General features: G+C 42.8%; 1 protein-coding gene across 3 annotated transcripts in view; it reads right to left on the bottom strand.

Annotated features, from left to right (window-relative positions):
• Positions 1-27,056, bottom strand: part of sec24b (SEC24 homolog B, COPII coat complex component) — a 45,223-nt gene that overhangs the window by 14,503 nt on the left and 3,664 nt on the right. Inside the window, exons 4-18 of one of the 3 annotated variants that reach the window (XM_034093209.2) lie at positions 25,280-25,420; positions 19,927-20,010; positions 18,483-18,649; positions 17,699-17,883; positions 15,491-15,593; positions 9,292-9,415; positions 8,849-8,958; positions 8,119-8,231; positions 7,502-7,620; positions 5,798-5,853; positions 5,192-5,398; positions 4,489-4,542; positions 4,198-4,321; positions 1,541-1,699; positions 805-978 (exon numbers count right to left, since the gene is read on the bottom strand). In XM_034093209.2, coding sequence (XP_033949100.1) covers positions 805-978; positions 1,541-1,699; positions 4,198-4,321; positions 4,489-4,542; positions 5,192-5,398; positions 5,798-5,853; positions 7,502-7,620; positions 8,119-8,231; positions 8,849-8,958; positions 9,292-9,415; positions 15,491-15,593; positions 17,699-17,883; positions 18,483-18,649; positions 19,927-20,010; positions 25,280-25,420 — 1,920 coding nt within the window. Of the gene's footprint in view, positions 1-804; positions 979-1,540; positions 1,700-4,197; positions 4,322-4,488; positions 4,543-5,191; positions 5,399-5,797; positions 5,854-7,501; positions 7,621-8,118; positions 8,232-8,848; positions 8,959-9,291; positions 9,419-15,490; positions 15,594-17,698; positions 17,884-18,482; positions 18,650-19,926; positions 20,011-25,279; positions 25,421-27,056 lie in introns of all 3 variants that reach the window. The other 2 variants (XM_034093208.2, XM_034093210.2) reach the window with 2 other exon arrangements.

The following is a 27,056-nucleotide window of genomic DNA, read 5'->3' as shown; positions in this document are numbered from 1 at the left end:
CATGGATCATCAAGGATCTGAAACAGTCTGGAGCTCAAAGGCTTTCTCTCTTGCCGGTTACACCACAAGGTGAGTTCCTTTCTACTTCCTGCTTCTTCACACACATGCTCTCCAGTTCAGGTTAGCTCTGAGTGTTAGCATGCTAATGTAAACACCGACCACATTACGTCCAAAACAGTCGGGCATTGTTTCTGATTGGCCCGTGGGTCCACATTTCAGATATGACGTCATATCGGACGCAAATCTGGATCAGCTCCGTTGTTCCCCGTTTTTAGAGATTTGGGTACGGAGGAAAAGAGAGAGGGTTTATTTTCTGATGCTGCGTGAGTTCCCCGACACACCGGGGACACATGGTTATGTTGAGAAGACATCAAGAAGTGCATTTTTTTTAATAATAATAATAATATATTTTATTCTATAGCGCTTTTCTTGAACCCAAAGACGCTTTACATTTGGGAGGGAGGGTAGACAAACAAAACAAAAACAAAGCCAAAAAGAAACAAAACAGAAAAGCAGTCAGGAGGAAGTTGGTTGAGAGGGGGCGGGGCTTATGGATACAGAGTGGAAGAGGTGGGTTTTGAGGCGGGACTGGAACAGGGTGAGGGGCTCAGACTCACGGAGGTCTTGGGGGAGGGAGTTCCAGAGCTTCGGGGCTGCCACAGAGAAGGCTCTGTCCCCGAAGCTCCGGAGTTTGGCCTTGGGGAGTGTGTGTGTGTGTGTGTGTGTGTGTGTGTGTGTGTGTGTGTGTGTGTGTGTGTGTGTGTGTGTGTGTGTGTGTGTGTGTCTACATGTGTGTTTGTGTACCTTTACAGGAGGTGTAGAGCAGAGCCGCCTGGAAGCAGGCCAGAGACGAGTCGGCTAGAGAGTCGTCGATGGACATCTGGACCGCGAAGGCAGAGTCGGGGTTCACGTTAGCGAGAGACAGAAGGTCGGTGGAGCGCACAAAGAAGTTACCGTGGAACGTGTGGATCGATAAACCTGAGGGAACACAGGAATACACAGAGTCAAACACAATGTTTGGACAATTTAGAGAAGATGTTAGAAAAGTCTCCTCGTCCCCGGCTCGAGCTTCAGCCTCAGGATCCATGTGTCTGTGATCCTCTCCAGACAGGAAGCAGCATCACATACAGAGCATCAGCTAGTTCCTGAGCAGTGTCCTTCACAGGCTGATATCCAAGAGAGGGAGTCACACAGTCACAAGATGGAGGAACAGAAAGCAGTATTCAATGTTTACTTCAGATTAGCTCCATGTCAGAAATGAGCATGCTTGATCTCCATAGAGGCTGAGTCATCATGTTAATCACATCGCTATCATCTGCCTCAAGCAGTCCTGATGCTCTTCATCACACATCCTGTCATGTTCACAGCTACAGTTGGGATGCCTCTGTTATCACGTTAGTCTCACGTTGGAAGAGGACACTCAGTATTTTCCCAACAGAAGACCACCTCTAAAGCAAAATCATACGAGCTGAATCTAAAAACAAAAAATGTGTTGCCACGACAGCAGTGTTCGCAGGCCGAGCTGCTGTGTGGTGGTTACCTTTGGTGCATCGTATCCTCATGACGGCCTCGAAGCCGATCTTCCTGCTCAGGTACCGCTCCAGATCTCTCTGGAACTTCTCCAGCTGGGGCGGGTTCTGGGTGTGATGGAAGGAGGGGTAGTAGAAGATGCTGCCCGCAGAATACTTGGACATACAGGCTGGAGAGGAGGAGAGGAAAACATACGTTATTATTATAAGTGATAAAAAAAAAAATCACGAAAAAAAAGGTCATTAAACTTGTTGTTAAAAAGGAATAATATGAAATTAAATTGTCTAAAAGCTCCTATACTCTGAGGAACATTTAAAACCGACTAATCTAAGAGAGTAATTAAATATCAGGGAGTGTTCAAGTATTTTTTCGCATATTTGTGAATTTAATTTAAGACTTTTAACCGTTTTTCAAGTCATTTGTGATTTTCTTTCCATACATTTTTTTATTTTAATAGAATTCATAGAATATCCATGATAAAAAAAAGCTTACATCCTAAATCAATAACATGTTTATTTCTGGGAGTAGCACCCCTCTCTCCTGGCTCTGTCAATATCGTTTAGTGACTAAAATGTTTAGCGTTGTAATGTTAGCTCAAAGGAGTACTCCATGGTAAAACTGTCTTTTGAGTTTGAGGCAAAAGAATATGAATTAAGCTTCGACAAAGAGATGCAATTATGAGGCATTACTTTTTACCAATGGGATCAACAATGAGGATATCGATGCTGCAGAAGTACCGTTTTAAAAAGATGTTCTGTGGATCCATTCGTACTGCTTTCAATTTGTGACTTCGACAGAAAGACGAGGCGTAAACCCGCCAACAGGTATTCAGTTATATTCAAGTACTTTTTAAGTGTAATAAAATGACGTTGTTGTTTACTAACTGATTCTGGTCTGCTCACAGATAATACACATGTTTATAAATGTAAGGATAAACAAACCGAGATTTAAGTGGTACATTCCAGAGAAATAAGAACTTGTATTCGACAATTTGAGCTTTCTTCTCATAAGTGAGTAACTGTTAGAAAGACTTTTGTACAATGTGGCGTTTCTTTAATTAAATGGACAACATGCATCAATAACACTTGCTTGGTAGGACACCACTCACTCGACCTGTAGTTATTGGTTTCTTTACCCACGATGGCCCCTTATACATCGTTATAGTTTCTCAATATATAACAATGACAACATCAATGTTGTTTTACTCTGAATAACAGTTCAGATAAACGTCCTCTTCCCACAGCTCATGGCCGTGTTGTTCAGATGTTTCATAATTATTCTATTTAGAGGTGCCTTTCAAACAGTGTTTCCGCCAGGGGGGGGGGGGTGTGTGATATCACGTTGTGTCACGTGACTTGAATTTTGAATTGAGCCGTCCCTTATAGATACTGGCTGTTTCTCAGTGTCGAGTAAAGCTGCTCCAGAGCCACTATTTCAAGCATACTACGTCATCGAGTGGCGCCGAAGGACTGTTCCAATGCATACATGTGCTACCAAGCGAGCCTCCTCCACATTGAGAAACACCCACCCTCTCTTTACGTATTAGTGATGGGAAGTCCGGCTCTTTTTAGTGAGCCAGATCATTTGACGCGTTTCCACTGCAGGCCTCGCTCGGCCCCGCTTGGCTTCGCTCGGTTTGGTTAGGCCTCATTAGGCCCGGCTCACTTTAATGCTGCGCTTCCATTACAGTTTAGGAACTGGGGCAGTTACTATAGTAACGCAGTGTAGGCGGAGCCGTGACGTCATCTTCAATGAGAGCCCCAAAAAACAACACAGCCGTTAGCTGTTAGCACCCAGAGCTCACAGCTCCTCATATCTGTTCAGAAACTAGACACAAGTGAAACAAGTACAAACCACAGACTGCCTGTGTCATGGCGAATACAGTCGCTGCTTTATTTATGTCTGTAGGCCGTTGTTGTGAGTGTGGACGGTCGGAGTGTATACTCCGTTAGCTTAGCCGATCTCCATTCAGAAAACACGCATTTTAAAAAGGGTTGTTCGCCTGCCGTCTGCAGACTTGTCAAAGCATTACTTCATGGCTTTTACTAACCGGTATCAGTGTGTTGTTACTTCGGCATCATTTTGAAACGTGTATTACAATTAAATCACGGTCAAATATGTTCATTTTGTTGTAGTTGTAGCCCCCTTGCCAGCAATTCTCTCTCTAGTTCAGCATACTCAGCCCGACTCAGCCTGGTTGTTCCTGGCCCCAGAACCACGATTTAGTCGGGCCAGAAAAAAGGTGAAAAAGTAGCCCCGGGCCAAAACTAGGCCAAGTGGAAACGCAACCAGAAAACGGGCCCCGCACGGCTCGGCACGCTTAAAGCGAGCTACCCGCTGCAGTGGAAACGCGCCATAAGAAGGGCCGTGCTCCACTAGCCCCCCGTCAAGGCTCGCCGGCAGTACACGTCCCGTCACAGCAACGTGCTTTGCTGGCGGCGAAAATAATCCCACCAGACTCCTTTGCCCCTCCAACAGAGGGGTGTCCTGGTCCTTTTTCGTCATTTCAAGCGATCAAAGCTCTCGATCTTCTCTCGAATTATTACTTTTTCAAATGACGGCAAGACGCCCCCCTGGCGGAGACGCCGCTTTCAAAAGCACCCAAGGACACCTCACAGTTCATAACATATTCTAAGGAAAGGGTTAAGACAGTTGAGGTGTTCTTACCCAGCGAGGCGAGGTCAGCGTACTGAGAGCTGAGCAGGAACAGATCCACTCCGATCTGCTGACCCGAGCAGTCCAGAGCGAACTTCTTATAGAAGTCTGTGGCCGGGCCGAGGTGCTGGACGCCCTGCAAAGACACGCACGTTACAACAACGCCTCCAGGTCCACTTTCAGAGGGAGAGAGGAGAACTACTGGGCTTTAGGGAGTTCTAGGCTTTTAGTCCAACCACATGGTCTACTACAGGACGGAAATGTGCACACTGGGTCAGGGTTGGGTTTGTTGTTTTTATTTACTTCCAGCTTTTCTTTTGCCCAAAATTCTGAAACAGAAGCATACGTCGGCTCTGCCTGAGAAACAAAAGCACATCTGTTTTAGTTCACCAATGCAGAAATACTTTCAGATAAAAACATACAGAACAGATGATGACGATCAGTACATCACAAAAAACGTGTCCTCGGCTTCTCGTGAATTCTCTTTGTCTAAACTGAAACGTGAGATCCACTTATCACGTCAATAACAACAATACATTTGATTTATCCAGCGCTTCATCAGGTGTTCAAAGACGTTTTACAGGCGGTAAGAATAAGATACAAAATTAAATTAAAATCAAGCAATAAAACAACATTTATCACAAACACACAGCATTGATCACACATTTAAAGCTAGTCTGAAAAGCTGATATTTAGTCAGTGTTTTGAGGGGGGGGGGGGGGGGGGTGACCCGACACGACAGAAAACACACATTAAGGGGCTCGTTTTATTAAAAAAAATTATTATACATTTAGTTTTTGTCTTTGTAATGTTTTGTTATTATTTATTTTGTCCTGTTTTGGTTATAATTGTAGTTTGAATATTGTACGCCTTCGAGTGCAGATCGATTCTGTTTGGCTCGATATACAACAGTAGAGACGAAGCTGAACACGAGTAGCTTTCAACTGTCCAATCTAACCGGTCAATGTACCCCACACACCACTTTACAACGTCCCCTCGTCCGTACCTTGCTGCTGGAGCGCTGGTTGGGGTCCTCTCTGGACAGCAGCGCTCCGGCCCCCAGCGTGGGCAGCTGCGTCTGGAACACCGTGATGCGGCCGCCGGTGGGCGACATCAGCTTGAAGGCAGCCTGTAGCGCCGGGCCGAGAGCGCTGTGGGTCTCTTTACTCTGACTGAACATCCCGGGGAGAGACGTCAGCAAGTCCTTCACCAGCTGGAGGGGGGGGGGGGGGGGGGGGAACAAGATTCAAAGGTTTTATTGTCAGTGTAGAAATGATAATGAAATTCTTCTGACCTGAGCTCCTCCAACAATGCAACATATTCAAAAATACAAAATAAGAAATAGTGCAAGAAGTCTATAGACATGTCTGATATGTACAAGAACAGAATATGAAATAATGTATATTAAGACAACATTAAATACGGTTTATTGCGGTGATAACTATTTATATAAATAAGTAGATTGCAAGATGACAAACGGATGAATGTTTATCGGGGCAGAGCTCAGGTATATAGTCTTATTGACAAGAGGGGGGGGAAGGGATAAGGAGGAGAGAATAATAAAGGTGGTTGCACAAAGTCTGAACGTAGATATTCATGAGCACAAACTCACCTCCTTGCTTTCCTTCATGTTCACCATCAGACTGTCATGAGACGGGATGAAGACGTCTGGAAACAAAGACGACACATCTGGATCAGAGCTGAAACCTTCATTTGGCATCACATTGATGGATATGTTTTTACTTAAAGGTCCCATGTCAAGCTTTTCCGGTTATCACCCGTCCCCTTGTGTTATGAAGGCGTGTCTGCATGTAAACGGTCTGCAGAGTCACAACCCTCAAAGTGCACCCTGTAGCGAGTAAAGCTCTAACACAGGAAAGACCTGTCTGTGCTGCCCCAGAACGCCTCGCTGGACATTTCTCTTTCTCCATTGTTTACTTCTTGGGTATAGTGACGTATTTCGGGTAGAGTGACGTAGCGTAACGTCCGCGGAGCCGTTACGTTTGGAAAAATCCGCGGACCTCCTCACACACACACACACGGCTCACTGGTGTGGGGTCGGCGAGACAGCGAGACACCAGGGAACTCAGCCTGGGCACACACACAAACAAACTCCTAGCCAGGCTGCGGGGGGGTGTGTGTGTGTGTGTGTGTGTGTGTGTGTGTGTGTGTGTGTGTGTGTGTGTGTGTGTGTGTGTGTGTGTGTGTGTGTGTGTGTGTTTCGGGCTGTGTCTCGCTGTCTCGCTGTCGGCTCATAGGGGGGAGGGGGGGGGCAGGAGCTCCAACAAGCCGTTTAGGACAGAGAGTGAATGCACAGACTATCCAGAGATGCTGTGAGAAACCAATGTGAGTTTGGAACCTTGAACAATATAAATGTATTCCAGTCGACCTCAACAATGGAATTATGATCAGTAGAAATGGCCGTGACATGGGACCTTAACAACATTATTAAAGAGATGTAGATAGCATTACTTAAAAAAAAATAAGACACCGCTGAAATAAACAAGGAGATAAATAAGGAGATCCGTAGCTGAGGGACGTTGGTAACTTTCGCAATTAATTCAAAATAGTTTGCAGATCAAAATCAAATCCATGCAATCGATTTCAGACCACGACACTCTTTCTGTGAACATGCTCTAAAACACCAGGCGGTAGAATTAGTTATTTCAAATGAGAAAATATAATCATTGGGGAAAGCCTGTGTTGCAGCATACTGAGTGTGATGCCCCTGTGGGTCCATCAGTAGAGAGGGTGTGGCTGGTCTGTCTGGGCTGCATTGGATCAGTGATTGCATTGATTACAGTAACTCAGGGCACCTGGGTCTGGCGTCCTGCAGCTATTTGAAGCCTCTCTACTCCTCTCGGTTCTCGCGCTGCTTCTCCCTGCAGGCACCCCGGGTTTGTTGAGTATACTATGAGTTTCTTCAGCTGCTTTACTTTGTGCACTTCAACACTCTCACACACATACATGTCCATACAATCCTCACCCTGCATTTACATTACTGATACCACTGACATCCACACCTCATACTTTACTGGTTTTGACTTGATTTGATTTGTTTGTCCTAAATAAACATTTTGTTAACCGTCAACATGGTGCGTCTCCTTTTTGTTGTGGCCTTTTGAGCCAGGTCATAACACTGAGTATTACAAATACATAATGCTTACATAATGTTACTGTGATTTTTGATTTAATTCATTGTAATTTATTGATTGAACCGTCTCTCAGCACACACAGTTTATTCTGGACGTTGCTGCCACCTACGATAAGAGGGCTAAACACAGAAAGGGTGCGATCTAACGGAGAGCAGACGTACCATCGATGTCTGAAACCACTAGCATCTGCGGCATGGACAGACCCTCCTGCAGGTTGTAGAAGTGGATGGTGCTGTCGAAGGAGAGGAAGCCCACCCTGGTGCGCGTGTCTCCTGGTAACCTGAAGGAGGTACAAAGACCTTATCAGAACTGATTAAGAGAGTGTGTGAGTGAGTGAGCGAGTGAGCGGGTGAGCGAGTGACAGACAGACAGACAGACGAATGGATAGACAGACAGACAGACAGACTGATATATAGACAGACGGATAGACAGACGGATAGACAGACAGATATATAGATATATAGATATATAGACAGACAGACAGACGGACGGATAGACAGACAGATATATAGATATATAGACAGACAGACAGACGGACAGATAGACAGACGGATAGACAGACAGATATATAGATAGACAGACAGACAGACAGATAGACAGACAGACGGACAGACATATAGATAGACAGACAGACAGACAGACAGACAGACACACACACACACACACACAGACAGACAGACAGACAGACAGGTTTACAATTCAAGTTTCCTGTGCTTTCCTGCCAACTCATCAAGCAGCCACATGTGTGCTTATTGTATCTTTTATCAACAGCACTCACTTATCCATGTTGTCCAGGAGAGATTCACAGAAGTACTTCAGGTATCCCGACTCCACGGCGTTGTGAGAAACATCGAGGACGAACAGGTAGGCTGCTGGCTGAGGAGGCCGCAGCTGAACACACAAAACACACACACACGATCAGTGGGGGGATACATGTGGATCAGGATCAGAGTACTTCCTTTTTACCTGGAGGGAAATAGATTTTGGTAACAGTTGATCCATTTGAGAATCAAAGCAAAGACACAGTCTGAAAACATTAGACAGAATGCATCTCTAGTTTTTAATTCAGTTAAGAGTCTCTCTGTTTTACTTTCCTTGATTAATAATGTCCCTTCTTGCCTTCAGATGTTTTACCATCAACACACGACTGCCCTCTAGTGGACAAACAACCACACGACAAACATTCATACCGCCACAAAACAGTGGAATTAATAAGTACGCTATGTTATTTTGTCATGGTGTTCAAATTATGTTCATGTTGTGTTGGTGTGGTTTGGGATTGAGGGAGAAGCTATGATTGTTTAGTCGCTGAAGTAAATAAATGATTGTACTTGTTGTGCTTAAATATTTGCTATCTAGTGAGACAGACAGACAGACAGACAGACAGACTAAATATTTGCTATCTGCCATGCTTTGTGCCTGTGGACCCGCTCTACAGAGAGATGGTGAATCACAAATTGTCATCTCCTATATAATTAAGGTAAATAAAAACGGGAATGACGTCTCACCATGTAGTCCGAGGAGGCGATGAACTCCACCGTAGCGTTCTGGACTTCTGGTCTCTTATGAGGCTCTCCATAGGACCTGGTGACCGGGTTATACATGAACTCATCTGGAACTGAAGGACAAAGAACAGCAGGTTTGACAACTGCAAATATATCAATTCATTATTTACTATAATATAAAATAAAGTAAAGAGCCCAGTTGGGAGCAGCTCAAGTACTAATGTTGATACTTAAGGTACATGTCTTTGATTATAACAACATACTTTTTTTTTTTAAATCGTACTTTAGTAAAATTCCTCAATACTTGCTTTCCGACCTCCTGACGTCTTCACTAGACGTCTGTAAGAGCATCTAGTGAAGACTATATTGACATGATTGAATATAGAGATTGATAATGGGATAACAACAGGCCTGGACACCAGAGTAAATCACGGTGGGACTCGTACCATCGTTCACCCGGTAGCACAGGTTGCACTTCCACCGGCGCTGATCCAGGAAGGTGACGAACGGGTTGATGTAGGTCCGACAGGAGCGGCAGCGCACGATGGTGTTGGACGTGATCACCGGTAACTGCTGCGGAGAGGAGAGGACAAGAGGAGGAGCATACGTTAATACTGAGGGAAAGTGAGATTGTGTCTTAAAGATCTCCATCTATTATGGGTCTCGGATATATAAAAAACATTTCTATGATGTAAACAAGGATCCTTTTTTATTTCCTACTTTTTTACACATACTCTCTCCAGTGCAGGTTAGCTCTGCGTGTTAGCGATGCTAATGTAAACAAAGACCATATTGCGTCCAAAACACGTCGCAAATTGTTTTCTGATAGCAACGTTTCTGATTGGGCCGTGGATCCACATTTCCGATATTACGTCATATCGGACGCAAATCTGGATCAGCCCCGTTGTTCCCCCGTTTTTAGAGATGTCGTTACGAGAGAGAGAGGGTTTGGTTTTCTGACACTTTGTGAGTTCCCTGACACCGGGGACACATGTTCATGTATAAAAGACGCACAAAAGTGCATTTTGCATGATGGGAAACCAGTTAAACCCCACGGCAAAACGCAACATCTTGCAAGAAACAGCGTCTGAGGGCTTCTTAACATTTAATAAACTATGAATGTCTCATACCCACTTAACGGGAAGAAACTCAGCTTTCAGACAATATTAACCATGTTTAGCTAAACGAAACACAAGGGTAATAACAAAGGCTCTGAAGTAGCCCTGAGCGAAACAATTCTAACGCAATTAGCACAGAACTCACGGTAGAAATATCCTCATTACTCATCAAATGTGCACAAACAAGATATCGATTAACAAGCTGAGATTCCACAGATTCCAGACATATAAGTATCATCACCGAGCGATCAGAACTCGCGACAGGGGAAGCGAAACCAGACATCACACCACGTGGCTTTACGGAGGAAACACTGAGATGTTCGTACCTATGCTGCTGTTCTGATCAAAAGTTATAATAGTTAACAATCCAATCCAGAGGTTAATCCAATGTGTCTGCGTCACTTTTAAATGATTACTGACAATCCATCTTCATATTTATGTCAACAACGGAGATTTCATATTAGCTGCTACGAGAGTGTATGACAGCTTCCGGTTCCGCGGCATCCTGGCTACGCATCACTCATTCACCAATGGGTAATGTTTAGGTGGATTTTAGGAACTTCCCCTCGATTCTATTGGCTCCAACGGTTAACAAGAGATGTCAATCGTCAACATTGAACGAGGGGGGGCCAGAGATATGGAAAATGCACCCAAATGACCCCAGAAGGGTTTTGTTTTTTCTCTAAAAAGGTCAAATGTCACTTGTTTTGCATCGATCTTAACACAAGGTACTTATTATATGTTATGGTTTGGATTCGTAAAGCTTTTAGTCTGCCATCCCATCATTCAAGGGTGGTTTTCACTATAAGTAATGTTTTTGTTTTGGATGGACACAATAATTTACATTTCTTTACTACCGTACTTTCCGGACTATAAGCCGTGACTTTTTTCCCCATTTTTCAGTACAGCTAACGGCCACTAGGGAACCTCCTAAATCTGTGGATTTTACAGGTAAAATTAACCACCTTTAACTCTATGGGCTCTATGACCGGTCCGCGCCCGCCACCTTTAAGGGGCGGGCTCCAGCAGGAAAAGCTGGAGGCCGGAAAAGAGCGAGACAGGTCGCGCGCCAAAGTAAAAGTGGAACCGAGAGACAGAACGAGAGCGAGACAGACGGACAGTTTAGCTGCTGCTGCTTATATGCAGGTGCGCTTTATAGTCCGAAAAGTACGGTATGTTCAATCTGAATTTACTTTAAAATAAAAACATCTATATTGATTCTGACTCTTCTACATCCAACTCACAGCTTTACCATTGCTTTGAGAGAAAAGGTTATTAATGTAACCCTTTTAGAAGTGAAGTCATTTGTTCTGGGAATGTCATTTTCGAGCCTGAGGCCTGAAAAACAGGTTGAGCTGAACACATGTCGCGCTTCTCATCGAGAGTCAATGTTGACCTTTCCTTCCACTGAGGAGAAGAGAGGCTCTGTTCCTGTTTCCTGAGGAATGTGTTCAACAGACCATTTTAACTGTCGTCTTTCCGTCTGATGTATTCATGACATTGTTCTCCACACTTCTGCTGCTCATGTCGCGGCGTCAGCGAAACATTTTCTACATTTTTCTTCCAGTCGAATAAAGGCCATTTATTCTCGAGTAAAGCCGAGCGCTGCCGTGCACAGAAGAGCTTGAAGCTTCATTCATGCCATACGTGTTCTTGACGTACACGTTCTTAATTCATATTTGAACGCTTTGTTATGCATTTTCATTGTGTTTGACTCCAGAATTTCTGCACAGTAGCAGATAAAGATTAGGCTCCACTCAAAACACATGTATAATACTATTTTATAGAATTCGTTTTTTCTGAATCCTGTAATCCAAACATTTAAAGATAGACGATGGCGTTGACAACAACATTTTCACTGCGTTAAAAAAAAGCAGGAGATATTTTACTTTCTTTTAATTATATAAAAAGTAGGGCTGTCAAACGATTACAAATTGTAATCAGATTCAAAATTAATTAATCATGATTAATCACCATTCGAACTATGTCCAAAATATGCCATTTCTTTATGTATATTGTTGTGGGAATGGAAAGATAAATGAAAGAAGGCGGATATATCCATTTAACACAGGGGTGGGGAACCTTTTTCCTCTCAAGGGCCATTTACATGTTTCCAACTTCCTCCGAGGGCCGTACAAATGATTGACCTCTGCTTAAAAATACTAAAATCACAGCCCATTCATTTGGCCTTTCTTTCATGCTGTGCAAAGAAAAAGTAACCTCTTAATCCAGATATCTTACCATGACTCACACATGCATGCACGGCACGTGCACGGTTGTGGCATGACCACCAAAACAGAAAGATATTGGACACAACATTTGTGCAAATGTAGTTTCCTATCCATGTGAACATGATTTAAGTGTGGGGAGGTCTGAAAAGATTTTTTTTTTAAAGCATCAATCTGGTGCACTTTGAGAGCAACATTAGGAGATCTATGGATACATCTCTCAACATCCATATGAAACAGAACTGTAAGAAGATTTTATTTTTCTTTATGGATATTTTACAAATCACTCACCTTTCAAACTGTATTCTTGTTTATTAATAACAACTTTTTTTTACTGTCATATAATATTTATACCTGTTTACTTTATTCTCTTCTTTTTAAATAACTATATAATGATCATATAAAGATGTGCCTGACTGGTTGTAGAAAAAGCTTCTCATATGTGTTAGCATAGCTAGATAACCAGATGCTAATAACAACAAAGTAATTGTCTGTATGATCAGTATGACAGATGAACAGATCGCCACTGGGCTTACAACTAAAGACACAGCCACGCAGAAACTGCGGCATGTGTACGGCTCCTTATGGGTAGGCTACTGCAATTTTTGGAAGTCCCGGAGCGACGTTCCGGTGCTCTCCGGCATAACTGCACCCCAGAGGAGACATATACCACGTGATGACACGTTAGGCTCGTGTTGTGTTCAAGGACCCTGACCTTGGCCAGGAAAAACAGGCACTCGCTTGTTTAATTTGTTTGCGGTCTAGATTTTATTTTCTTTGTTTATAAATTACCTCGAGGGCCGTACCAAATTGTCTCGCGGGCCGTATACGGCCCGGGGGCCGGAGGTTCCCCACCCCTGATTTAACATATAGTATCTATGTTATGATTTATTAAAAAAAGACGACCTAACTAAATCGTAATAATCAGTTTATTCCAATTTTCTTTTTAGGACAGACATTTAAAACTTCATTAAAAAAATCAGAATGGAAGCATCAAATATTTAAAAAATCTACATCTGGACATCTTCTTAACATACACGTTCTTAATTCACATTTGAACGCTTTGTTATGCATTTTCATTGTGTTTGACTCCAGAATTTCTGCACAGTAGCAGATAAAGATTAGGCTACACTCAAAACACATGTATAATACTATTTCGTAGTTTTTTCTGAATCCTGTAATCCAAACATTTACCCAATAACTCCAGAGAGTATTGTGATTGCCAAAAGTCAAAATATGTTTAAATAAAGATAGATGATGGCGTTGAGATTTTTAAAACAACATTTTCACTGCGTTAAAAAAAAAAGCAGGAGATATTTTACTTTCTTTTAATTATATAAAAAGTGATTTATTAAAAAAAGACGACCTAACTAAAATCGTAATAATCACTTTATTCCAATTTTCTTTTGAGGATTATGACGTCGGCTAACTTGATGACAGACATTTAAAGCTTCATAAAAAAATCCGAATGGGAGCATCAAATCTTTTTTAAAAAACAAAGACATCTGGTGCATCTCCAAATGGAAACATAGTCTTAACACTGAGGTGGTCTTGCACAGATCATACATGGGTAGTAAATACATTTGTTTTGGATCTACCGCAAAGCATATTCATAGCTTATTTTGATAAATAACCGGTGGTGCCAGGATTTAGAGGTGAAAAGCTGAACTCAGGAGGAGAACGAATATCTGTTTTATAATCTAAACACAAATGATATCGAGCCCAGAGAGTTGTGTAGTGTGAAATTGGCAAACAGTGTTGTGTGAAGTGAGCGTGAAACCTGCGTCCATTCATCTGTGAGCCGGAGAGACTGAACAGCTGTTGAAACTGAAAACCTCTGGTGCAGGCAGTGGGAGCTTCCAGGTTGTGTTTAAGTCTTTTAAAAGTATGTGTTTTTTTATAAATGTTTACATGGACTGCCCCCCCCCCCCCTTAGGGGAGTTCATCCACAAAAGACACGCTGGACGCTGCACTAGGTCAGAAACCAGAGGAGACTGTGAGGTGCACCGCAGCTCGTCGTGGAACAGCCTCCCAACTGGGATACGGGATCGTCCCACGCTCAATAGCTTCAAAGGTCAACTCAAAGAATGGTGGAGAAACAACCCGACGTGCGATCACCCCTAAATGTTAAGTGTTCATTGCTGTGCGTCGTCGCCGCCAAATAAACGATGAAATGAAATAAATGGATCCGTTTAACTTGGCGAGGATAAATCGAAGCGACATCATATTTTATTCAGCGAGAGCCTTTTAAATGGAGGCAAGAATAAACTCTCATAAGTTTGACTGCTGCGTGTTATTTCCTCACGGCGTCTCCCTCTTCTCCGTCACGTCATATCTCCTGACGCCACATACTCTCACCCATCTTCCTCTCCTCCTGCCTGACCCACTGTCCCCGCAGCTGCTAAAGAAAACCACGTCTGACTTCATATATGGAATGTTTTCATCACCGAGTTTTCAGTTAGTGGAAAACTGTAATTTCATTTAGGGTAAACAGTATGTTGGACCGTAGTAATGGCTGCTATATCCATTCCTTGCACAATGAATGTATATATAATATCCTGCTTTATATTTGTTACATTTGTATTTCCCCATATTTTTTTTTAATGATATTTTATTTCTATTTGAGATGAGAACATTTTGGATTGTTTATTTCTAGTTTTTTTATTTCTCTTATGTACAACGCCTCGTCTCTCTGCTACTGAAACGCAAACATTACCCTAATTGGGATCAAGAAAGTGCTTCTTATCTATAACTTAAATTTAAAACAAGAAAAAACCTGGACACAAAAAGGTTGAAGGCACGGAGAGTGAGAGGTGCTGCAGCATTACACAGTATGAGAGGTACGTGTTTTATGAACATGCATGTGTGTAAACATACACAGCGTGTAGTAGACCCTTAGAAATCAAAATATGAAACTGAAATGTAGCTGACCTTCAGAGCAAAGTGAAAACCTAGCTCGGTTATCCATAACACTTTAGCTGAGTTAACTACACAGTGAAGGGCACATGTATCTGTTAGTACATGGGACTCCACCGTCAGGTCCGATCTGCCAACACTTTCACGTCATTCAAAAAAGCCCTCAAACTCACCTTTCGCCTTCAACTCATTATCGCCCCGACTCCACCAGGCTCAGCACTTTTTTACTTTGTTGTTATGTTTCTTTATTTGCTTGTAAAACGCTTTGAGCACCGGGAACAGCTCTATATAATGAACATGTATTATTAAAGAAGGGTTGCGTCTAGATGTTCCAGTGTACATTTGGGTGTTTGGGAGTATACATACGAGACATCGGATCTTACCTGCAGGTCTCTGAAGGGGTGCAGCAGGAGACCCAGAGGGAGGCGCGCCTTGTTGAGCAGAGCCTGAGTCTGAGGGATGCTGGACAGGGTGCTCCTGAACGTACTGGTGAACGACGAGAGAAAATGTTTTAGATTGCACGCACGTATACAAATGTATTTCTTACTTTATTGTTTCTTATCATTTTCTAATTATGATTTGTTAACTTTTGAGGGTTAGGGTTAATTAATCCAATGTATATAAATCACAATATGGACTGGCAGCATATCCAAATGGCCTTCAGCGCTGCAGCATTCTAAAGTATTGTGGAGCTGCAGAAAAAGTCTCGGCCTACAAATGGTATTCTACCGACTGAAAAGAAAAATCCTTATTTACTACAGAACTCTAAAAGATAAATAAATATTTAGCAATTATAACTTTGGCCATATTGTGCTGCCCTAGTTATAACTCACTTTAACATCTTTCTATATTTATTATAAGATCCCAGTAGCTTCAATGGTAGAATATGTGGAATAAAATGTTGACTTTTTAGAATATAACACTGTCGTTGTCTTTTCAACACATTCATCCCAGTGAGTTCAACCCGCTTCACTGACTCTGCACTCACGTACATTCTCAAAGGTGTTGAAGTGACTGTTATTTTGTATATATTGATGATTGTTGTGCTTTTATTTAGGTCTTAATGTGTGCACAAGGAGGCGTGTGGCGCAGTGGCCTAGGGCGTTGGTGTTCGGATCAGGGGGGGCTAGGGATGGGTATCGTTTGAAATGTATCGATTCCGGTTCTTATCGATTCCCCGTTTCGATAACAAAATTGTAAAAGAAAGAGGTCAAAAGTTTAGATAACAAAAATATCTGTATTATTTTAAGCTTTAACTGACGTTTTTACAAATAAAAAATATACATGCAATACAAATGTGTTGCACAATAGCTGTGCTTTACTTTAGCTGAGCTGTGCCTGTGGCGAGCTGTTAACAGGCTTTACACTGTGCCTCGTCTTTCTCTTTCTTAGTGTAGTGGAGCCTCACTTCAGAGCGTTTACCGCGACCCATCTTTGGTGTTATGAAGTGACTGAGCTCGTGAACCGTCTTCTGGAGGGCGGGGGGAGCCTCGCTGCGGGGCAACGGTGGACCTCTGTCGCCTGTCAGCGCAACTTACATGATGCCGTTTAAAAAAATTAAGGGCGGTGCCGGCCGCCAGCGTACCGAGCCAGCCGTCAACGGCCCGCTGACGACCGGCCACCCTGTATTCCACCAGGTCACCGCGGTGCAGACGGACCCGCTGGAATACAGGGTCTACCGCGTTTAGGAACCGTTAAGCAGAACCGAAATAGTCTATTTTGTATGGGTACCCGGTACCCGGCATTTTCTTATCGGTTCTCATCTGGAACCGAGTTTCTGTTCCCAACCCTAGGGGGGGCACAGGCTCAAACCCCACTGCAGTCAGCATGTCGTTGTGTCCCTGAGACACTTCACCCCAAAGTGCTCCTGAGGGGATTGCCCACAGTACTGAGTATGTAAGTCGCTTTGGATAAAAGTGACTTACACAGGGGGTCAAACTCAATTTCATTATGGCATTAGCATTATGGTTGCACTCAAAGGGCCGGTTGTAACTGCAAGACTATATACAAATATATATATAAATATTTTATATATATAAAATAATGTATTATATTACATTATTGCCTCTGCATTGGATTATTATTGGATAGGGTAATAACTTCATCATTAACTACGTCTGAAAGCAGAAGTCTAGGGCAAATAATTGCAAGTCTCTTCAGTGCGCATGTCACAAAATGATTTAAAAAGAAAAGCCAAATTACATTTTTTGAAAAAAGTTACATTTAGAAAAAAAAGTCAAATGAGAGATGCATTGTGGGACATGTAGTTTATGGGCAACGTGCTTCTGTAAATCGGCATGTAATCGTATAATAAACATATTATATTCTTTCAGAGCTCTTGAGGGGCCACAGAAAATAAAGTTGCGGGCCTTGAGTTTGACACCCTTGGTCTAACAAGTAACATGTAATGTAATGCATATGTATAAATGTGTCTTTTGATTGTGTGTATATATAGGATTGGATATAAACATTTGCATACATATTTTTATATATATATTTGTATTCGGGATTGTGGGAAACGGTATTTCGATGTCTCTGTCTGTACACACAAACTGAAAGATTGACAATGAAGTTGCCTTGACTGTACTCACTGTGGGTTACAGTTGACCTTCTTGAGGTCGGCGCTGAGGTTGGGCTCGGGGGCCTCGAGGGGTCGGGGGGGCAGCAGGCTGGTCTCCTGCATCAGGTTCACAGGACTCAGGGCCTCCAGCTCCAGTTCTGGGACCCCACTGAGCCCCCCCAGGGCCGCTGACAACTGGGTCAGGTTAGGGAACGGCTGCAGGGGGGGGGGGGGGGGGGGCAGAAATACAGTTTAACTTCGGTTGAAAATCAGCACTGTTGTGTTAATACAGCGAGAGAAAGACCAGTGGTGTTGAGACAAAGTTACCGTTCAAACGTCATCAAATCAACTTGAAACATGTCTGTGCTTTAATGCTGCAGCCGTTTTAATATGTATATGTTAATGCTGCATATATGAGTTCTGATTTTACAATTGTAATTAAGTGTGTTTCATATTCTATACATGTTTCTATGCTCATTCAATGTCGTATTTTCCTTGATGTAACTATGAATATTTATAATAATATTACAGGACGTTGCAAAGCGGCTGCAACCAAGTGGTCAGCTACTGGCAGGTAACCAGACTGCTGCTTTAAGAGGTTACTTTGATTAAAATGATAAACTACATCTCTCGTTAACATTAATGAACAACAACTATATATACATATCATATATCTAGCTGTTTTAGTGGGAATAAGTCACATATTATACCTTTAAACAAAACTAAAATATAGCTTTTTAACTTTGATAATAGTAAATCATCTCATCAACAACAACACACTCTCAGCCCCTTCTTTACTAAAGCTGTGATCTCACCTGGGAGTACTGCTGGTATTCTGGCTGTCCGTACGGGTCAAGAGAGGGGGCGGAGTCAGTGGCGGGGGCTGGCCCCTGCTGCTGATAGGCCGGCTGCATGTTTGGGTAACCATAGTGATCGTAGGGCGCAACCTGATTGGTCATATCGTTGGAGGGCGGCATGGAATCTGAGCAGGAGAGAGTTCAGCGTTAAAGACAAACTGATGTTTTAAACTGATTCAACCAGGGCATTTTGTGTGTGTGTGTGTGTGTGTGTGTGTGTGTGTGTGACATTCTTATCACAGGCTTTTACATAAATGGAGAAAAATCATAATTTCTTCTATAATTTATCATTTAATTGTTTATTTTCTCCTTTTTTTAATTTCTAATTATGAGCAATACTTTATTGTACATGCTGCCGCGACAAAAACATTTCCCATCTTGGGATTCATTTGGAAATTAAAGTATATCTTATATATCTTACTTTTCAGCACAGAATAAAATCCCCTCGTCTTTCTCTTCTTGTTAAAGTTGCTCCAACATGGTTTCATTATTAAGCTGAAAAATACGTGTTCATTTGGCAACATATACGTTTGTTTGATGCACATTCTTTATTTCTGTCCCCATTTCTGTCCACGTATTAACTTCTACGCTTTTTCTCCAATAAAACTTGATTAAACCTACCTGACGTCATGGCAACGTTACCTACAGTTGGAGATCACTAACAGCCCGTCTACACTACAGGCATCAAACAAATCTTGAAGCTGGACGATTTTTTGCGAGCAACGCGACCAACAACCAATCACATGAATCTCCCGCCCCCGACATACAAAGCAATAGCAATGTTAAAACGAAGTAAACTGGATATAAACTCCCCAAACCAGTTTCACCCACTGTCTCTGCCGCCTCCCTCCATGCCGGGTTCCTCCGGTTTGTATCCCGGTAATAGTTCTGGTCGGAAAGAACCGGGTGATTTGCTACCGTAATTTCTCGTTTGGAATATGAGGAAATTAACTCCCAGCTTGCACGCGGTTTGATTGGCTCGTGCTTGTACTGGCGGGATTTGATTGGCTGATGCCAGCTTCGAAAGCATCGGGAGCATCAAAAGTTGAACATTGCTCAACTTTTGATGCTCACGATGCAAAGCCATGCTCCGCTCCCCACAATGCAGTTCGGCGAAGATTCAAAATCTTCTACGTCACCCCATTCAAGTGAATGGGCGAAGCTTTGAAAGCATTTTTCGATGCCTGTAGTGTAGACGGGCCGTTACCCTCAAGAAGAACTTAAAGGGGCCCTATTATGCTTTTGGGGGTGTCCCTTTCCCGTAGCGCGTTGTAAAGGTTTTTGTGCAAAACACCGTAAATCATCTTAAAGGGAAATCACCTGGTAAGAAGTTTTGTAATGTGATAAATCAGTGAGTATGGCTTGTGTTTAGATGAACAGTGTGTTTGTGATCAATACAAACCTGGATAGCTGCCACCTTCCAGGGAATCATAGCTGGTGGGCACCGGAGAGGCACTGCCTGTACTGGAGGAGGAAGTGTCTCCACCTGAGAGAGGCAGACAGATAACGCATTCAAATAAAAAAGCAAAGACTGGCCGAGAGGAGGAGTAAATGATTACATTAATAAAGTTAAAGAAGGACCCATGGGGATTGCACAACAGAACAAAGAACAACTGAAGAAGTGCAACACAAGAGGGGAATGTCTGTGAGAATCAAAAGCACCACAACTGTAAATAAAGTCCATGAACACAAATGAGGAGAGACAGAAATAATGACTGAGGAGGAGGAAAAGAACAGAAGAGGAATCATTAAAGGGAATGAAGTGGGTTTTTTCTGTTTGGCCGTGAAGAGCTCTGTGTTTGCCCCCCCTCAGGCCTCAGAGGAAGACGGAAAGAAAAACAAGACACAAAGATGCACTTAAGTCACTGAAGACCAGCGAGCGCACAAGCTTCCGAGGATAGAAACATGGAGTGCGCAGAAGATAAATTACAAAGATAATGTGAGGCTACAGAACGGCGTTACTGCCAACTCCGTGTGCGTCTCTACAACTCTTTCATTCTGCACTCCCCGATACAGTCCTTCATCGAGACCCCGTTTACACGCAAACGCAAACAAACCGAATACGATATCAAAAAAGTCTTCCGTCTTCTGGAGCGCTGGAGACGCTGCAGTACATATACCGGGCCTGTAAGTGGCGCTGTACTTCCGCCACAAAATGCACCAAAAGCACCGAAGAAGACCACCGAGCATGGTTGCCCTTCTGTTTATTCTCTGCACTAACATCTGTAGCATAGTCAGTAGCTACTGACCATGCTACAGATGTTAGTGCACAATCTACAGCTCCTCTACAGCAGTGAGCAGCAGAGGTGGGGAGAGGCGGGGCTATGGCTTCATCGTTATCAGGAAATGATCGTATAGGACGTACACACGGAGCCGTTTGGCCCCCCAGAGCGCTCCGGTTGCAGATCTATCCACCTTGGGACCCGTTATCGTTTGCGGGGTCCGTTTCCGCGTGTCCGATGCGGCCTCGTGTGAACGGACGGACTGTACGAAAGAGAAAAGTAGCGGATACAACCGTTTGCGTTCTCGTGTAAACAGCACCTTAAACTCTCTCCTTCTCTTTCACACACACTTGTTTACCTCCTATGGTGTGTGAAACATGCACGACTTAAAGATGGAGAAGAGGGACATCGAGCTGATGAACAGAATGCAGGTCCTAATAATACATTGACTTTGTTTAATGAGAAGGTACATGCATTTGCAAGGCCTTGAAGACACACCCAATGCATACTAGTACATCAAATAAAAGATAGTTTAAGACACGACACGTGAAGGGGCAAAGAAGCGATAAATTGCATCCTATCAGACAACAAGGGCCTTTATAAAAAAAACAGACTCGCAAAAGATTCCTGCTTCTGAAATTTGAATATCTTCTGGTTTTCTAATTCCTCTACGATAGTTAACTAAATACCTTTGAGAGTTTGTCAAATAGGGCATTTCAGGATGTCTTCTTGGACTTTTAGAAACACATGTTTTCATTATTTTCTGACATTTTAAAGAACAAATGTATCGAGTTGTTAGTTGCGGACATATTTAAATCTAAAGAGATTCAACAGGTCTTGTAGACGGGGCATCACTCCCCGTCTGATTCTCATCTTCCCCTGATCAAATAAAGACAACACTACTCGATAGATACATCGCAGTATAATCTGTTGCAGCCACTCACGTTCTCCTAATAACGCGCTGAGGTTTCCCAGAAAGATTAAAAAGGGTAGAATATCTGAATGAACTCATGAATGCATGCTGGCCAAGAGGAGGGGTCAACAAGACATGACAGACCTCTGGCAGCGAGCTCATTGGACGGGAGGGGATCCAATTATCTGGGACTAAATCTGACCAGGAGATTATCTGCTCTGGAGAAGGAGAAATCTTAGCCTTCCTCCTCCTCCTCTTCCTCCTTCTCGTAGATTTTACTGACACCTCTTCCTCCTCACCTCTGTCAGCTCACAGTCTAACTAATAAAAGGGATTCTAGCCAGGGGTTATAGTAGAACAATCTATTTATAGTAAGTGTTGCCTTGAAGCAGTTTTCCACTTCCCTGATCTGATTATCTACTATGAGTTTGGACGTGAGAAAAAGATGCATTTAGCATACGTGTGGGCTGGACCAGTATTTTACAGGAAAGGAGTGAGCAGAGGGTCGAGTTGTCGATTCTTGTTCTGTGACTGTCTTCCTCACCCTCTCAGACTTTCAGTTGCGCTACCATGGAAACCAAACAATGGTGTAGCTGTATTAAAGTCCGAGTGGAAACGGGAGAAATGCGGGAGAAATATGACCCGGGGAGGAAACCGGGAGAGGGCAGTGAAATCGGGAGTCTCCCGCGAAAATCGGGAGGGTTGGCAAGTGTGGTTACAGGATGTGTGACGAGTGGCAGAGCGACATCGAAACAGACACGATGTGAGAAAGAAAGTCCTTTGCATGCGACTGCTTTACAAAACAAATATTTGAATGAGCGAAAGCAGCACTCATTTGATAGTTTCAGTTTTTCCACTTCATGTGGCCCCACAAGAGCTTGCAAAGAATATACTGCAATATGTGTATTATACGATTACATTGCGATTTACAGAAGCACGTTGCCCATAAACTACATGTCCCACAATGCATCTCAAAATATGCCTTTTTTTCTCAGAATCTGACTTTTTTTTTTTTAAATGTCATTTCTTTTGACTTTTTCTCCAAAATGTGGGTTATCTTTTTAAATCATTTTGCGACATGCGCACTGAAGAGACTTGCAATTATTTGCCCCAGACTTCTGCTTTCAGACGTAGTTAATTATGAAGTTATTACCCCTATGGTTATTACCCTATCTGATAATAATCCAATGCAGAGGCAATAATGTAATATACATAATTTTATATATATTAAAAATCTATGTATTTTTATATAGTCTTATATATAAAACTGGCCCTTTGAGTGCAACCATAATGCTGATGTGGCCCGAGATGAAATTGAGCTCGACACCCCTGACTTAGATGAAAGACTTAATTGAACTTACTTTTTTTTTTGCGTTTTGGACAGCTGGTAGATGTTGTGCTTTAAAGTGCTCATGGTGGTAATAAAACATATCATGGCGTCTAGAAACCAACAACTGGTGTTTTGTTTCAGCATAAAAGCTAAGCGAGACCGTGGAGAATTGACGAGATCCCGAGGGGGGAATCTGAAACAGGCTTTTTCACTAAGAGAGTAATGACTGTGCAGTGAGTCTCATGGGGAGCAGCGGCGTCAGAGCACAGGGGCTATATTTAAGAACCTGTTAACCTCTGGCTGATGACACAGATCCAGAGCGAGAGAGAGGAACACCTGAGAGCTGCACACAGGAGCACGAGACCACTGGAGCTCAGAGCAGTAAGAGGTCCACTGACTTCAAATCAAATACTTTCCTCCCCCACAGGAAACTGGATATGCGCTATGATAAAGAGAGGTTTAAGAATAGTCTGATTGTGGGTGGGCTAATGGAATTGTAATTTAAAGCAATGTTAATTCAAAATACTGGTGTTACATAAAGAAAATGTAACTCATTGCTTACACATACTATTGATGCATTTCCTTTTAGACAAATAACGTAAATTTGTTCTTCTCGTTTTCTTTTTAAAGATTTTTAAGTAAAATAATTGTTTTGTCAGTTTTGCTATCATTTTATTACTATTGTTTATTTGTAATGTCTTTTTTACTTAATATTTATTATAATATTTATTATCATTAGTACTATAGAATAGAATGGGAGGGATGAAACCCTGTCCGGTGCCTTGCTCAAGGGCACCACGGCAGGGCAGGAGGTGAACTGGGACCTCTCCAAGTAGCAGTCCACACTCCATAGTTTAGGTCTGGTTGGGGACTTGAACCGGCGACCCCACAGCTCCCAGTCCAAGCCCCTACTGACTGATCCACTGCCTACCTCTCCATGTCTAGGTTTTTACCCATTTCATGTTTTATTTACCCGTCCAAAAATGGCCATGGAAACTTGAAAACTGAATTCTGATGCCCTTACAACACCAATGGACACAACTAACTAATGTTTATTTTCCATTCATTATTTTGCCATTCATTTATTCGGGTGAGTGAAACTAATAAAAATAAGTAATTAGTTTGTCACATTTCCCAAAATAGAGAAAAATGCTTCCTGAATATTTGAAGATCCCAAACAATGCAGGTTTTTTCCAAAAAAACAACAACACAGCAATATTAAATTGTTAATATATAGAACAGGGAATACATCGTCCCATTTTAGAAGCTACAAACCAGGTTTTTTTTTCTACATTAAAAGGTAGGGTGGGTAAGAATGGAGAACGGTGCGCTAGAATTTGAAAGTACGCAGCCGAAAAAAATCTGCCACTTCCTCACAGAGCCCCTCCTCCAACACACACGAACGCGCACATGACCAATGAGGGCACGAGATAAGCTTGTGCCCCGATGGAAGGCTGACAGGCAGGTAGGCCATCCAGTTATATTAGCCGGGCCGAAGCAGATGATTGGTCGTGCTTTTTACAGCGCCACGGCTTCCACAGATGATATTTTTTAACGTATTTATTATCAAAGCATTTAATGTATTCATTGCTATCGGGAGGTTAAGAGCATTCCATGGAATATAACAAGTGTTTCTGAAGTGAATTACCTACCCCACCTTTAATGACTTTAAACTATGTATTACGGTTGTTGTCGATTAATTCCTTGCTTTAGCACGAAACACTTAAATGTGAGTCACAATTACACAACACCATCCAATTGTTAAGGCCACCAGGTTCAGAGCACAGCGCATTGATTTAGTTTTGCATCAGAAACCACAGCGAGACGTCTGAGGTGATCGGCTCGCAGGCGGATAATCACATCCAAAAACCACCGAGTGAGAGAGGGCACTGCGTGACAATAAGAGCGAGCAGAACCTGGCAGGAGCTTATTAAGATAAACCGACATGCTAAACCACTTACATCAGTTACAGCGATGCAGCAACAGAGCAGGGGGCACACATCAAAACAGAGGATTTGTGGGCAATACTGATGACTGTGAAAGGGAGACATGGTGAGCACTGGGAACAATCTAATCAGCCAAGTAGGAAAGGAGAGGGATGGATGCTGAGCAGAAGTGACACACAAGAGGAGAGCAAGGATCAAAGGTGACTGTACACGGGGAAGGTGGTAGAATGGTTAAAATGGTAGTTTTTTTAACATAATACAAAACATCGAGGAGCACGGTGAGGATTATGGGGATGAGAGAGTGCTAATGAATGGGTTGTGGGGGAGGTAAAAGCTAGAGCAGACCTGCTTCCTCATCCTCCTCCTCCTCCTCCTCATCATCATCATCATCCTCAGAGCTGGATGAAGAGGGGGCAGCGGCGGGGCCTGAGGTGGTGGCAGAGGCAGAGCTAGCTCCACTATTAGCAACATATCCATACTGCACGCCTGTGGGGAGGGGGGGGGGGGGGGGGGGGGGGGGGGGGGGGGGGGGTGGGAGAGGTACATGAGAAAACTGTCAAGACTGCAGAGAGGAGTAGTGAGGGACAGTTTCCTCCCACAGACTATAAGACTGTGAAACACCTGAACATCCATAACATCTGTTTGCAACTTATATATATATATATCAATATTCCAATTACTTCTATGTACTATTCGGCACTATTTCTATTATATTTTATTTTATTTACTTGCACCATTATCTGTGTTATTGTGTTGCACTGTTGGAGGAACCCTTGACCTACACTGTAGCTACGTACACATGTCATAAAAGCCTTGAGTCTTCAAACCTTGAAAGTGTGTCAAAGCGTGTGTTGAAGAAATGGCTTCTCCGTCTCTCAAGAGAAATTACCTTTAACACCAAATCGGGTTATATTTGCTTTCATGGATAAAAAGTTCAAGACCCTTGAGAAAGAGTTTTCTGGTGATAACATTAAGTGAAACTTCTTTGGCATCAAGCTAGGTTGCTTAGCATTAGAAGAGAGTTCTATTGATTTAGAAATGTGAGGTACTTATCCCAGGAGATGGCAGTCTGCCACACCCCCCATTTAGCAATGACAGCACAGAAGCCATCATCTACTCTGCAAAGCCTCAGGACTTCTTCGACAAAAGTAACATTTCTGATTTTGTCAAAGGAATTTTAAAAGAGAGCTCAGTGGCTTCAGTTTCCTCACAGAAAGAGTTCTCTGACGGCGAGGTACGGCCGAGAGAATATTCGAAATGACATTAGCTATCTTACTTTTAAACAAATTTCGTTTTTGCCAAATTACAATTTGCTGCTGCCTCTGTCCAGAGCGCTGTCGCTTCACCACTGGACACCCGTCTCTTCCCCAACTCGGAGCAAGCTGCCCATCGTCTACTGTACACACGGAGTACGGATACGTTCCTCATAATACCTCATTTCAAAACATTCAAACTATCCAGCAGTAACATTTCAGAGGCCACGTGAGAAGGTGCATCGACACCAAGCGGTTCTTTCCCCACAGCCTCTCATTTTAAAACATTACTGAAACAATCACTGCATACAGTCTTATGTTACTGTTGTGTTAAACATGAATTAAGCACTTTAAAAAAAACAGTGCGTGCTTTTAATACAAAGAGGTGTGTCTGGTGTGTGTCCGATAATCCACTTGCTTTATAACACGTCGCCTGAAGCCAGTATCTCTGGGACTGAAGAAAGTGATTTAGCGCACGTTTACCGATGGTGGAAGATTATTTATTTAGCAATACTGGTTTGTATAAATACTCTGTTGCATGTCATCATCAACATATACTCCGAACGTAGGTTTACTGGTGAGAAAAGGTACACTATGTCTATTGGTTCCCAAAGTGGAATGAAAATACTCACTTAAAGTACAACCACTTCAAGATGCGAGTACATGTACTTCATTACACCCCCCCACTGCGTTTTACCGGCCTCAGAGAACACACAATGTTGAGAAATGTTGTCGTACTGATGCCAGAAACACTTCTTCATTCATGCTGAGAGAATGCAAAGCTTTAAGGTCCCTTGGCTTCCTTTATCTGAGCTGACGGTGAAAAAGATCACAGGTCACAAACTGAACAAACAAGCAGCTGCTGCACG

The sequence above is a fragment of the Pseudochaenichthys georgianus genome, chromosome 10 (assembly GCF_902827115.2).
Source record: "Pseudochaenichthys georgianus chromosome 10, fPseGeo1.2, whole genome shotgun sequence".
NCBI lineage: Eukaryota > Metazoa > Chordata > Actinopteri > Perciformes > Channichthyidae > Pseudochaenichthys > Pseudochaenichthys georgianus.
This window is presented reverse-complemented; position numbering and strand designations above follow the sequence as displayed.